Source organism: Poecilia reticulata, linkage group LG1, assembly GCF_000633615.1.
Source record: "Poecilia reticulata strain Guanapo linkage group LG1, Guppy_female_1.0+MT, whole genome shotgun sequence".
NCBI lineage: Eukaryota > Metazoa > Chordata > Actinopteri > Cyprinodontiformes > Poeciliidae > Poecilia > Poecilia reticulata.
This window is the reverse complement of record NC_024331.1, coordinates 33,621,377-33,632,342: the sequence shown is the minus strand read 5'-3', so window position 1 is coordinate 33,632,342 and position 10,966 is coordinate 33,621,377. Positions and strand designations below refer to the sequence as shown.

The following is a 10,966-nucleotide window of genomic DNA, read 5'->3' as shown; positions in this document are numbered from 1 at the left end:
ATCTACTCCAGAGGGATATACTCCAGAGGATCCAGTGGGATCTACTCCAGAGGATCCAGTGGGATCTACTCCAGACCTTCCTGCTTACCTTCCACCTGTCCAGCTCCTCCTGCTGGTTCCTCTGAATTTGGGAGAAGTATTCCTCTCCTTTGCGTAGGACTCTGTCATGCTCCTCCATCAGCGACTCCATGCGGCTCTTCATCCGCTGCTCCACCTCACTGACGGCTGCGCGGCGCTTCCTGTCCTCCGCCTGCGTCGAGGCGTGCGCCCTCTGGAGGAAACTCATCTCCAGCTCTGGGGAGGAAGCAGCCGACCGGCGGCATGAAGCAGGACGGAGGGGGAGGAAGGATGGCGAGGAAGAGGAGCTCACCGTGGATCTGCCGCTCGTACTCGTTACCGAGCCTCATCAGCTCCGCCTGGTGCTTCTGAGGAGGAAGAGGAGGGTGAGACGCAGAGGAAGAGGAGATGGAGAGCGTTGGGTGGTCTCCTCACCAGCTGCAGCTCCTTGGCGGCGTTGTGCTCCCGGATCGTCTTCTGCTCGCCGGCCGCCTGCAGATCCCGGAGCTGCCGCTGCAGATCCAGCTCCGACCCGCCGTTCCGGTTCCGGAGCAGCGAGGAAGAGGAGACGGCGTCCGTCTTCATCTCACACACTGCGTTGTGCTGCTCAGACAGGACGTGCTTCAGCTTCTGCTTGTAGACCTGAAAACCCGACACAGATCACGGATCTGGACCGAGAGGCGGGGTCAGAGGTCACGCTCCGTCAGAGCTCACCGTTATCTCCACGCGGTGGCGCTCCGCGGCCTCGTCCCTCTGCCGGACGCCGTCCCTCAGCTCCGCCTCCGCCTCCTCCAGCCGCCGCCGGGAGATTTCCCACATGCCGCGGATCTTATCGCGCTCCAGCTGGAAGTAGCTCCGCTCCTCGCGCTCCCGGTCCAGCTCCTCCCGCAGCCGCACCACCTGCTCTTCCAGCTGCAGGGGGACACGCCGTCAGCCGGACCGCGCCGGACCGGACCGGACCGGCTGCTGGTCCAACCCAGAACCACTGAAAACATGTTTAATCCCTGCTTAAAGGCTATTTTAATCTGTCAAACGGGCCTCATCAGAACCAGATGAACTTCTGGTTCTGTGTTGCATTACAGGCAGACTGCGCTCACAGAAGCTCTTTAAATCCAGTCAGGTGCCGGTCTGCTATGTCTCCTGACTTCATTCTCCTCAGGATTGATAAATACTTTATCAATCATACACACCAATAATATCACTTCTCATTCAAACATGTTATGTTTGTACGTTGATATAAATATAAAGTGACAAATGTGTCCTAACGAGATGAAAGAGAAACTTTAAATTAATGATCATAATCGGCTGTTGCTACATAAACACTGAATGACGTAACTTTATGAAACAATAACATTTAGAATCCATTTTCTGTACACACTTGTCCCTTGGTGGGTCAGGAGGGGTGCTGGTGCCGGGCGAGAGGCGGGGTCACCTGGACGGGTCACCTGTCTGTCGCAGGGCAACAGAGACACACAACCACACACACTCACACCTAGGGAGAATCTGGAGAGGCCAGTCAACCTGACAGTCATGTTTCTGGACTGTGGGAAGAAACCGGAGAACCTGGAGAAAACCCACCATGCAGGGAGAACATGGAGACTCCATGCAGAAAGACCTGGAATCGAACCCAGAGCCTTCTTGCTGCAAGGCAGCAGCTCTACCAACTGCACCACTGTGCAGCCCCACATTTGGAATATTATTTTGAAAATGATGTGGATTTAATCTGATGTACAAACTGAAATCAGCAGAGATACCAGCTCCGTCCGCCTTTCTGACCAATCAGATGTTCAGATTTTAGCTGTAATTCCTGCTGTTCTCCAGCAGATGGAGCTGCGCGCGCGTTCAGGGTAAATCCACAGTTCGGTGGTTCGATCCCCGGTTCCTCCTCTCTAACATTAACCTGTTCCATGTTGGTTCCGACAGGTTGAATCGGGTCCAGATTGGTCCGAACCGGACTGAAGTGTTTTTTATCCTGTTACACAGATTAACAGACACCAGTTAGCCTCGCTAGCATCACCCAGCGGGTCCCACCTGGTCCTTGGACATCTCCTCCGTGGACAGAGCGTCCACCCCCGCGGAGGGCTTCCCTTTCCCGGACTTCTTGTTTCGGTTCTTCGGCGGCTGGAGGTGGGAAACCCGGAGACATCCACACCGTTAGAGCTGCTGATGCTAAGCTAACATGCTAACAGCACATCCACACCGTTAGAGCTGCTGATGCTAAGCTAACATGCTAACAGNCATCCACACCGTTAGAGCTGCTGATGCTAAGCTAACATGCTAACAGCACATCCACACCGTTAGAGCTGCTGATGCTAAGCTAACATGCTAACAGCCTCAAACCGCCCCGTGACGCTGATTTCTACCAAGTTATTGATGAAAATAAATATTTCCTCACCATCTTATTTCACCGATCGGCTCCACAGCAGCTGCAGATTCAAACCCCGCAGGTTTTAGCGACGCGAAGCGAACCGCAGATCTGCGGGAATAGCAACATGAGGCGCTGCCATGGCAACGCGATCACGTGACAGAAACAAGCTTCACGTCTACATTTTCCTCTTCAAAATTACATGAAACTAAAACAATATGTTTAAAAGTCAGATCGTCAAATATCACTTTATGCGAAAAGATAGAAATCAAACATCCGTGAAATTTAATATATTTACTCTGACGTCACGTTCACCTTAGACATTCCTGACTGAAAACTAAAATTAGTAACTTTATATATGATATAATATCGTTAGATGGGGCAGATTCAGCTCGAATAAAAAAACTACTAATTTAAAATGTCAAAATCAAACCATATTTTATTTATTGAGATAAATAAAAAATGGTTTATTATTTTACTTGCCTTGCAAAGTTGCTATTTTTAGAATTTCGTTGTTTTCTTCATTCACAGTGACAATGAAACGAAGTTTTTTTTATTTTTAAATAACATTTTTGTAATTTTGAAACAGAAAAAGTTACAACTGAGAATAAAATCATTTTCTGCAAACCTGTGGAAACATCAGGAATCAGATTTTTATTTTATATTCATTATTATATCAACTTTTAACTCAGGTTGTAATGAAACATTGTTTCATAAGCACCAATAAATAATCAGATTATTAAGTCTTTTAATTGGTAATTTGAACATTTTTTGTTAAAACGTTTATTTTAAAATACCAGGAAGCAGACAAATGGATAACAGCTGGTTTGACCTTTGACCCCAGAGCTCTTCCACATTCTGTCCAGATTCTATTCTCCATCCTAGAACTAGAGCTCACAGATAGTTCTGCACAGTGGTGCAGTGGGTAGAGCTGCTGCCTTGCAGCAAGAAGGATCTGGGTTCGATTCCCGGTCTTTCTGCATGGAGTCTCCATGTTCTCCCTGCATGGTGGGTTTTCTCCAGGTTCTCCGGTTTCCTCCCACAGTCCARAAMCATGACTGTCAGGTTGATTGGCCTCTCCAGATTCTCCCTAGGTGTGTGTGTGTGTGTGTGCATGGTTGTGTCTCTGTGTGTCTCTGCGACAGACTGGCGACCCGTCCAGGTGACCCGTCCAGGTGACCCGTCCAGGTGACCTGTCCAGGTGACCCCGCCTCTCGCCCGGAACGCCAGCTGGAGAGGCAGCAGCACCTCCTGACCCACTGAGGGACAAGGTGTTAGAAAATGGATGGATGGATGGAACTTTATTGGACCGGTCCGGTTGTTGTAACTCCGGTCCGGTTGTTGTAACTCCAGTCCGGTTGTTGTAACTCCGGTCCGGTTGTTGTAACTCCGGTCCGGTTGTTGTAACTCCGGTCCGGGTCTACAGAGGCAGAAGTTCTGGATTCTTTAGGTCCACAGTGGAGGTTCTGCTCTGATCGGAACCAGGCGGCTCAAGTGGGACTTCAGGTCTGGTTTCATCCAGTTTGGTTCCGGTCCAGGAAGTAGACTGCTCCGGTTCTGCTGGTGAGTGTGTGTGTGAATGTGTGTGTGTGTGTGTGTGTGTGTGTGTGAGTGAGTGAGTGAATGTGTGTGTGTGGCAGCAGCTTCATCAGAGTGAACACACTCACATGTTTCCTTCACTACTCAGTTTATTTAGCAGAAACAGATTTCTATACAACATTTACAGTCAGAACCAGAACCAGAACCTCTTTCTCCTGGACGCCTGACCCGGTGAGGTCATGACCCTAGGACTGGTCGGCGCCGTCGGGTCGGCTGACCTTGGCCAGATCTCTGAAGGACACGGTGGCGGAGCCGCGGCGGGCCGGCTTGGCCTGCAGGAACCACGGAGCAGAGAATCATGTTTTATGGACGTCCCCAAACCTGTTTATTAACTCAACTACGGAAAGAAGATCCTGCCAAAACTGTGAATATGGAAATAAATAAATGGCTTCAAAAAGTAATTCATAAGATGGACGGGGGTCTGAATCTTCCGGTTCTTAATTTCATGGACCCAACAGGATTTTAAACAAGATGGCTGAGCATCGAGAAGCAAAGTGCTCACTGCCATTAAAGGTCAGTTCCTGCCATTGTGGACTAGAACCAAACTTGACATTGGGAACAAAGTACTAATTTATTTCAGGCTACCAAGAAGTTTATCAATATTAGAAGCATTGGACGTATTAAATCCTTCACACCCAATATTTCTTAGACAACATTTTTCTAAATGGACTTGAACAGAGGCTCACATTTCTTCACCGGCAGGAACAACATTATGTGGTTTGAAGAGTTATGTGGGATATGATTTCTTTACATATTTACAGTTATGCTCTCTTCTGTCAGCGCAGATGGGAGGAAACGCTGCACCAATAGAAAACCTCCTGACGCAGAACTGGGAGCGGATGAAACATTTATAACGTTATATGGGGTGTTGCTGTCAGGAACCCATTTGGACAAAACCAAGATGGGAGGCAGAGATGATTTCTGATGGAACATGAGGGAGTCTGGACTGAGGCGCATCGAGCTGCAAACTCAAAAAATACATGATCAGCAGGTATTTCAGGACCCAGATGAGCCTAAAGAGGAACTGAGGCCCATCGGTCCCAATCAGACACACATTGTTTGGGTCATGACCCAAACGTTGGGGTCATGACCCAAACGTTTGGGTCATGACCCCAACGTTTGGGTCATGACCCAAACGTTGGGGTCATGACCCCATCGTTTGGGACGAGGTGACCAGGACTATAAACCACGTCTTTCCAGACGTTACATTTGCTAAACGTCCTTTTTACAGCAGCCCTGAAATGCATCAGCCAGGTGGATGCAGGTGGAACCATCAGCCAGGTGGATGCAGGTGGAACCACCGTCTACGACTCAGGGGTTCAGACAGTCAGAGATTTATGTCAAATGGAAAAGATCACCGACTCACCGACGCTTCAAAAAGCTGCTTTTATCCTGCAGGTCCAGCAGAAGCTCTGCTGATGTGAACAAACGGTGATGTGATGCTGAGGCCATCAGATGTTTATTTTATGGGAAACTTCATATCATCAACACTTGTGTTGTATTACTGATGCATAACGGCTCCGTAAAATAATAAAAGTTCTAAATGAGAAGTAATTCATGTGCCACATTTTGCTTCCAAAAGATAAAAATGAAGAACTTTTCCATCTCATTTGATTCTACAGCGGTTTACACCAATACTTATCAGCAGCATTAATTTAACACCATCACTATTTTCCATTTTATTTTTAATCACCGTTTTAAGAGTTTCCTTGTTATTATAAATGTTTTTCATGTTCTGTATTTATTTAACACTATTTTTCGTTCAGTCACTTGATTTAATCACATTTATAGATTTTCTCCTTTTTTCTCATTGTTTTTATTAACAAACTTATTTTTTATTTTCTTCATGTTCTCTTTTCTGTTCAGATCGTTAAATTAAAAAGGAAACAGGACAAGAAAAAATGACAAATTAATCCAAAACAATAAAATGGGGGAAAAATGGAAATAAAGGAGAAAAGAGAGAAAATGCAAAATGGAAAAACTGGAGAACATAAATCAACGTTTGATCAAATCAAAGTAAATGTAACAAATATTAATACAGAATATGAAAAAATAAGAAAAAGTAAATAAACTACTAAAACAAAAATATTTGCCAACCTGTATAAGAAATTAAGTTTAGAAAGTTCTTATTTTCTGGATTCAATATTTACCACATTAATTACGTCATCAAATCATTTTGATTTTGGCAGGATCAGCCCTCCGTACAGATACAACCCAACCTGAGGGAGCAGTCACAGCTCAGGGGGCGGGGCCTGTTTCCCTGCTGCTGATTGGCTGTTACTGGCCGGACTCTGCTCTCACCTGGGACTCGTGAGGCTTCCAGCCAATCATGTAGAGGATCTGGAAGGTGGCGGGAACTGACCCGTCCGGGTTTCCGTACATCTCTGAAATGAGACGGACAGGATGAAACGTCCCGCTGGTCCAGGATCAGTCCAGATTAATCCGGTAGATTACAGGCATGAAGAGATTAAAACCTGGATTACTCCAAACTTTCTGCTTTAAATTCTGATCAGTTTTTGGATCAGAACCTCAGAAAAAGAATCTGGATGACCTTCACTTATCCTCCGGTCATGAAGAGGCTCTGCGACATTTTAACCAGTCATTTCAGTCTCATTTTAACTAATTTATAGGATTTACAGAATATTGCCAACATTATAAACATTCAGTCCAGAATTAGCTGGAAGCTAATCCATAAACGATTTCTGGATCTAACAGGACGTTCATAAGGTCCAGTTAAAACCGGGTCCAAACGCCAGACGGAGTTCTGGTAACTAAACCCAGATTTCTGCTGTGGAATCTCAGGTTCCCATCTCATCATCCATCAGCGATCTGATTGGTCCAGAGTGCGTCTCCTCACCTTTGTAGACGGCTGCAGCTGCTAGCATGGTGTCGCGGTGCAGCATGGAGCGCCTGTTCCACGCGCAGTTACTCTCCCCCATGCCTGCAGGGGGCGACACGTCTCAGTCTGCTCCTCTGCAGGAAACGTTAATGTTGGGATTTCTGAGCGTCGTACCTTGCAGGTCCGTCATGAGCTCCATGATTCCTGGATAATGAACCTGAACATCATCGACGTCCTGAAAACACAGGGGTCAAAGGTCAGACCACTTCACTGCCTGCTGCCTAAGGAAGAAACGTGGCTCAGCTGAGCGGTGGAAACTTTTATTGATCCATACAGGAACTTCCTGGTCGGCACCGAGGTCATCGCTTCAGCAACTACAGAAACCGTCCAGAACCAGAACTAATGCTAGCACTTAGGCTAACATTAGCCTTTTGGATCATTTTAGCATTGCTGCTACACACTGCTGTTAGCATACAACATGCAATACGCTACTACAGGTCAACATGCTAGTGTTAGCTCTCATGCTAACGTTAGCTTTTAGCTAAAATTAGCAATTTAGCTCATTTTGATATGAATCCAAACTTGGAATACTGAATGGACTGAGTCAAGATGAGTCCCTCAGAACCTCTAACAACTGCTGGATCGGGCCTAGCAGAACCAGAACCAGAACCTCACCACGGTGAGCATGTTGAAGCGGGCCCGGCCCAGCAGGTTCCCCAGGTCGGTGACGGCGGTGTAGGGGGAGACGTGGGGCGAGAAGCCGCCCTCCCGCTCCGACTGGGCCAGCTGCAGCGAGCAGCGCAGCTCGTACAGCGTGTCGCCGCCCGCCATGGCGCCGATGAAGACGCCGTCCGGCTTCAGGACCCGATGGATCTGCTGGGAGAACGGCATGAGGGCGGAGCCGACCCAAACAGAACCACACACAGAACCTCTGGCCGTACCTCGCTGAGCACCCTGGGAAGGTCGTTGATCCAGTGGAGGCTGAGAGGAAAACGAGTCGCTTCAGACAGAAAAACTACAAACTAAAGGGTTAAATCTCATCTAAAGATTTAGCTGATTAAATGCTTCAGTAAATCTGACTAAACATTCAGCAAACTAAATGTTTAACTTGCCAAATATTTAGATATTTATTACCTGAAATATTTTCTAAATTTCCTACATATTTAATAAGCTAAATAGTTACCTAAACATTTAGCTTGCTAACTAGATATGTAGTAAGCTAAGCGCTTAGCTTACTAAGCTAAATATTTAGTTAAATATTTAACTCAAAATTAAATAAATTTAGTTTAGAACCATGACATTTATAAACATGAATATAGAAAAAAAAACACTGTTTAAAGAATGAACATCCATAGTTTGTGACAGGCCAAATAAATCTAATTATTGCTGTTATTGTTTTGCAGTGTAACTTTACAAACAGGATCCTGTACAGAAGTCCTCCACACCACTAGGGGGAGTCTGGAGTAGATTTCTAATATGCTGCAGTTCTGTAATACTGTAAAACCCTGCATGTTTGAAAAAGACATGAAGAAAAGCCAGACTTCCTGTCCATGTCTTCCTGTTTCTGGTGTTTAGTGTCTGACTCCCCCTGCTGGTCAGGAGGACTTCCTGCTTGCAGCGTTTTCTGCTGCGTTTGTTTTCTTGTGTTTACGTGTCAATCGTTGATCCGTTTGCCTCCGTATGGATCTGTTCCCTGATCCACCTCACATGTAAAACCTGCTGAGGTCAGACCTGAGCTGAGCGCCCCCTGGTGGAGGAAGCCGGGCTCTGCAGGTAAAGCTGCGCCTCACCTGAGGCTGCTGACCACCAGGTGGAAGCTGTTCTCCCTGAACGGCAGGAACTCCTCATCAGCCACAACGCTCCGGGTGGGAATGTCCGACCGCCGGCCCAGCTTCTGAAACACAACACAGAGAATAAACTGGTTCCACTGGGATGAACTGGTTCCACTGGGATGAACCGGTTCCACTGGGATGTGGGTCAGGACTCACCAGAGCCTGCTGGGAGACGTCAGTCAGAACCAAACGCTGAACCACTTCCTGGAACATCAGAGAGGAAAAACTCAACCAAAACTGGAAGATTCCCAGTTTACAAGATTCCCAGTTCAGGCTGGAGCTGCAGGAGGGGGAGCCTCTTCCTCACCCTCCTCTTCCTCACCTTGCTCAGATGTTCTGCTATGTAACTTTTTCCTCCTCCCAGGTCCAGAACCAGGGGAAACGACCTGAGGAGAGGACAACCGGATCAGAACCTGCCGGACTGGACTTCAGATGGAAACGAGTCAGATTTAACTGGGTTCATGGTTCCTGCTGGACCAGAACCAGGACCAGAACCAGGACCAGGACCAGGACCAGGACCAGAACCAGGACCAGGACCAGAACCAGGACCAGAACCAGAACCAGGACCAGGACCAGGACCAGAACCAGAACCAGGACCAGGACTCACCTGGCGACATCATAAACCCGATCAGCCACTCGACTGCCAACCTGCACAACACAAGATCCAGATGAGACGGTTCCTCCTGGAGAACCAGAACCGGTCCAGAACCATCAGGTTCTGGTACTGACGGTTCCATTACTGAACTCAGGAGAAACGAAAACCTAAAAACATTTTCCATAACAATCCAAACTGAACTCCATCATCAGAACCGGACCGAACCTGAATACCGAACCGAACCGAACCGAACCCCAGTTTCACCTCTTCTCTCAGGTAGTCGTACTGGTGTCCGTCCTGCAGAACCGCGGCCCAGTTCTTCTGCCTCCTCTTCATCTCCCTGTTGAACACATTCATGCTGCCTGACCCAGATCCGGGTCCGGATCCAGAACCGGGTCCGGACCGGGCCCTGCAGGGTCCATATCTGAGCCTGCAGCAGCAGGGGGTCCGGGTCCACCCTGCCGGACCAGAACCGGCTCCCTGCAGGAGCTTCTGGACCCCTCGGCAGCTCATGGTTCCGCTTCCAGCCAGAAGAAGTCCAACATGGCGGCTTCCTGACCGCAGTGACCTCGGTGACCTCTGGACGCGGCCGGTCGGAAAACCCGGCGGGCGGATCCAAGCGGAGGAACTGGATCAGAGACTGGGAGCGGAGCCGGAGTCAAATTACTGGGATTAAATTCACAACAAATAAAAACTAAAACCTGAAAATATTTCAACTGAAAAACTGGAGCAGAAAAAAATAAAATATTTAATGTTTGGTCCATTTAGGCTCATTAGCATAAAACATGAAGCATCTCTGTGTGAATTTAATACATAAAAACATGTTGAGCCATAAACACATGACTGAACTGTTTTATATTTTCCTCCAAAAACAAAATGAATCATCAAGTTTTTATCACGCAGTTGGTAATAATATAATAAAACTGGCTCGTTTTGTCATGTTATGCAAATTAAATGCAATTAAAACTATTTTTTACCTTTCAACATATTTACTGGTTAAATTAAAGTTTTATTTAGAAACATAAAAACGTTTATGTGAGTTTATTTTCTGATTATTTCATGAACTAAAGCATAAATGGATCATAAAATGTGAACGTTCACCGAGTGAACCGCGGTTCGCGCTGTTTGTACCTCAGTTCGCGCCGTACTGAGTCAGAGGCCGAAGGAGCAGAGTGCATGCTGGGAAAACACGTGTGAGGAGGATCAGAGAAGGTAACTTTTCATTTTAATTCCAGCCKCTGGTTCTGGTTCTGGTTCTGGTCGGACCTGCTAAGCCTCTTCTTTCTCTGGGTTTTAAACGAACCGGTCCGGTTCGGTATCAGACTTTAGTTGGTCTCATATTTGGACCGAACTCCTCTGATCCATAAGATGTTCCGATGATCGGCTCGGTGGTTCTTGATGTTTCTGCTGCTCATAAACGGGCCCAAAGGTTCGGTTCGTTACATTCACCAAATAAAAACCAGCGAATTTTTCACCGGTTCGGTTCTGATCAGATCAGCTGCAGTGGAGGTCAAAGGTCAGAGGTGTATTAATTTGGAAGAAGATCCACAGACATCAGAACGGATGAAATATGTTTAGGATCTGCAGTAGCAGTCAGTCCTGCACCGAATCAGAAAAGGCCTCTGACTGAAGAAGCTTCTGTTTGACCGTCATGACATGCTAACATGCTAACAGCTCAG

At 47.1% G+C, this 10,966-nt stretch overlaps 3 protein-coding genes across 7 annotated transcripts in view; 1 reads left to right on the top strand and 2 right to left on the bottom strand.

Annotated features, from left to right (window-relative positions):
- The window catches only part of LOC108166167 (growth arrest-specific protein 8-like), a 5,470-nt gene extending 2,640 nt beyond the window's left edge, over window positions 1-2,830 (bottom strand). The window contains exons 1-6 of the mRNA XM_017303870.1: window positions 2,453-2,830; window positions 2,089-2,178; window positions 772-969; window positions 493-699; window positions 371-425; window positions 89-294 (exon numbers count right to left, since the gene is read on the bottom strand). Coding sequence (XP_017159359.1) covers window positions 89-294; window positions 371-425; window positions 493-699; window positions 772-969; window positions 2,089-2,178; window positions 2,453-2,455 — 759 coding nt within the window. The 5' untranslated portion in view covers window positions 2,456-2,830. The remainder of the gene's footprint in view (window positions 1-88; window positions 295-370; window positions 426-492; window positions 700-771; window positions 970-2,088; window positions 2,179-2,452) is intronic.
- Window positions 2,831-4,092: 1,262 nt separating this feature from the next.
- On the bottom strand, window positions 4,093-10,099 carry ndufaf5 (NADH:ubiquinone oxidoreductase complex assembly factor 5). 4 transcript variants are annotated; one of them, XM_017306874.1, is made up of 11 exons: window positions 9,513-10,099; window positions 9,300-9,340; window positions 9,015-9,078; window positions 8,849-8,896; window positions 8,651-8,754; window positions 7,802-7,841; window positions 7,536-7,736; window positions 7,035-7,095; window positions 6,879-6,962; window positions 6,323-6,405; window positions 4,093-4,293 (listed from the first exon to the last, which is right to left on the bottom strand). In XM_017306874.1, the coding sequence occupies exons 1-11, from the start codon at window positions 9,798-9,800 to the stop codon at window positions 4,207-4,209; spliced, it is 1,101 nt and encodes a 366-aa protein (XP_017162363.1). In that variant the 5' UTR covers window positions 9,801-10,099; the 3' UTR covers window positions 4,093-4,206. The 4 variants fall into 4 exon arrangements, with proteins under 4 accessions (XP_017162363.1, XP_017162365.1, XP_017162368.1 ...); XM_017306876.1 differs by having other exon boundaries at window positions 7,536-7,733; window positions 9,513-10,097; XM_017306879.1 differs by having other exon boundaries at window positions 9,552-10,093.
- Window positions 10,100-10,354: 255 nt separating this feature from the next.
- Window positions 10,355-10,966, top strand: part of esf1 (ESF1, nucleolar pre-rRNA processing protein, homolog (S. cerevisiae)) — a 10,251-nt gene continuing 9,639 nt past the window's right edge. Inside the window, exon 1 of one of the 2 annotated variants that reach the window (XM_008421469.2) lies at window positions 10,355-10,499. Coding sequence is in view for 1 of the 2 variants with exons in the window: in XM_008421461.2 (XP_008419683.1) it covers window positions 10,686-10,716 (31 nt within the window). In the remaining variant the exon portion in view is untranslated. The other variant, XM_008421461.2, reaches the window with a different exon arrangement.

Coding starts and splice junctions, on each gene's coding strand:
- ndufaf5 (XM_017306874.1), bottom strand. CDS start 9,800: ATGAGCTGCCGAGGGGTCCAGAAGCTCCTGCAGGGAGCCGGTTCTGGT. Junction 8,897..9,014: donor TAGCAGAACATCTGAGCAAG/GTGAGGAAGAGG, acceptor CTGATGTTCCAG/GAAGTGGTTCAGCGTTTGGT. Junction 7,842..8,650: donor CTGGTGGTCAGCAGCCTCAG/GTGAGGCGCAGC, acceptor TTTTCCTCTCAG/CCTCCACTGGATCAACGACC.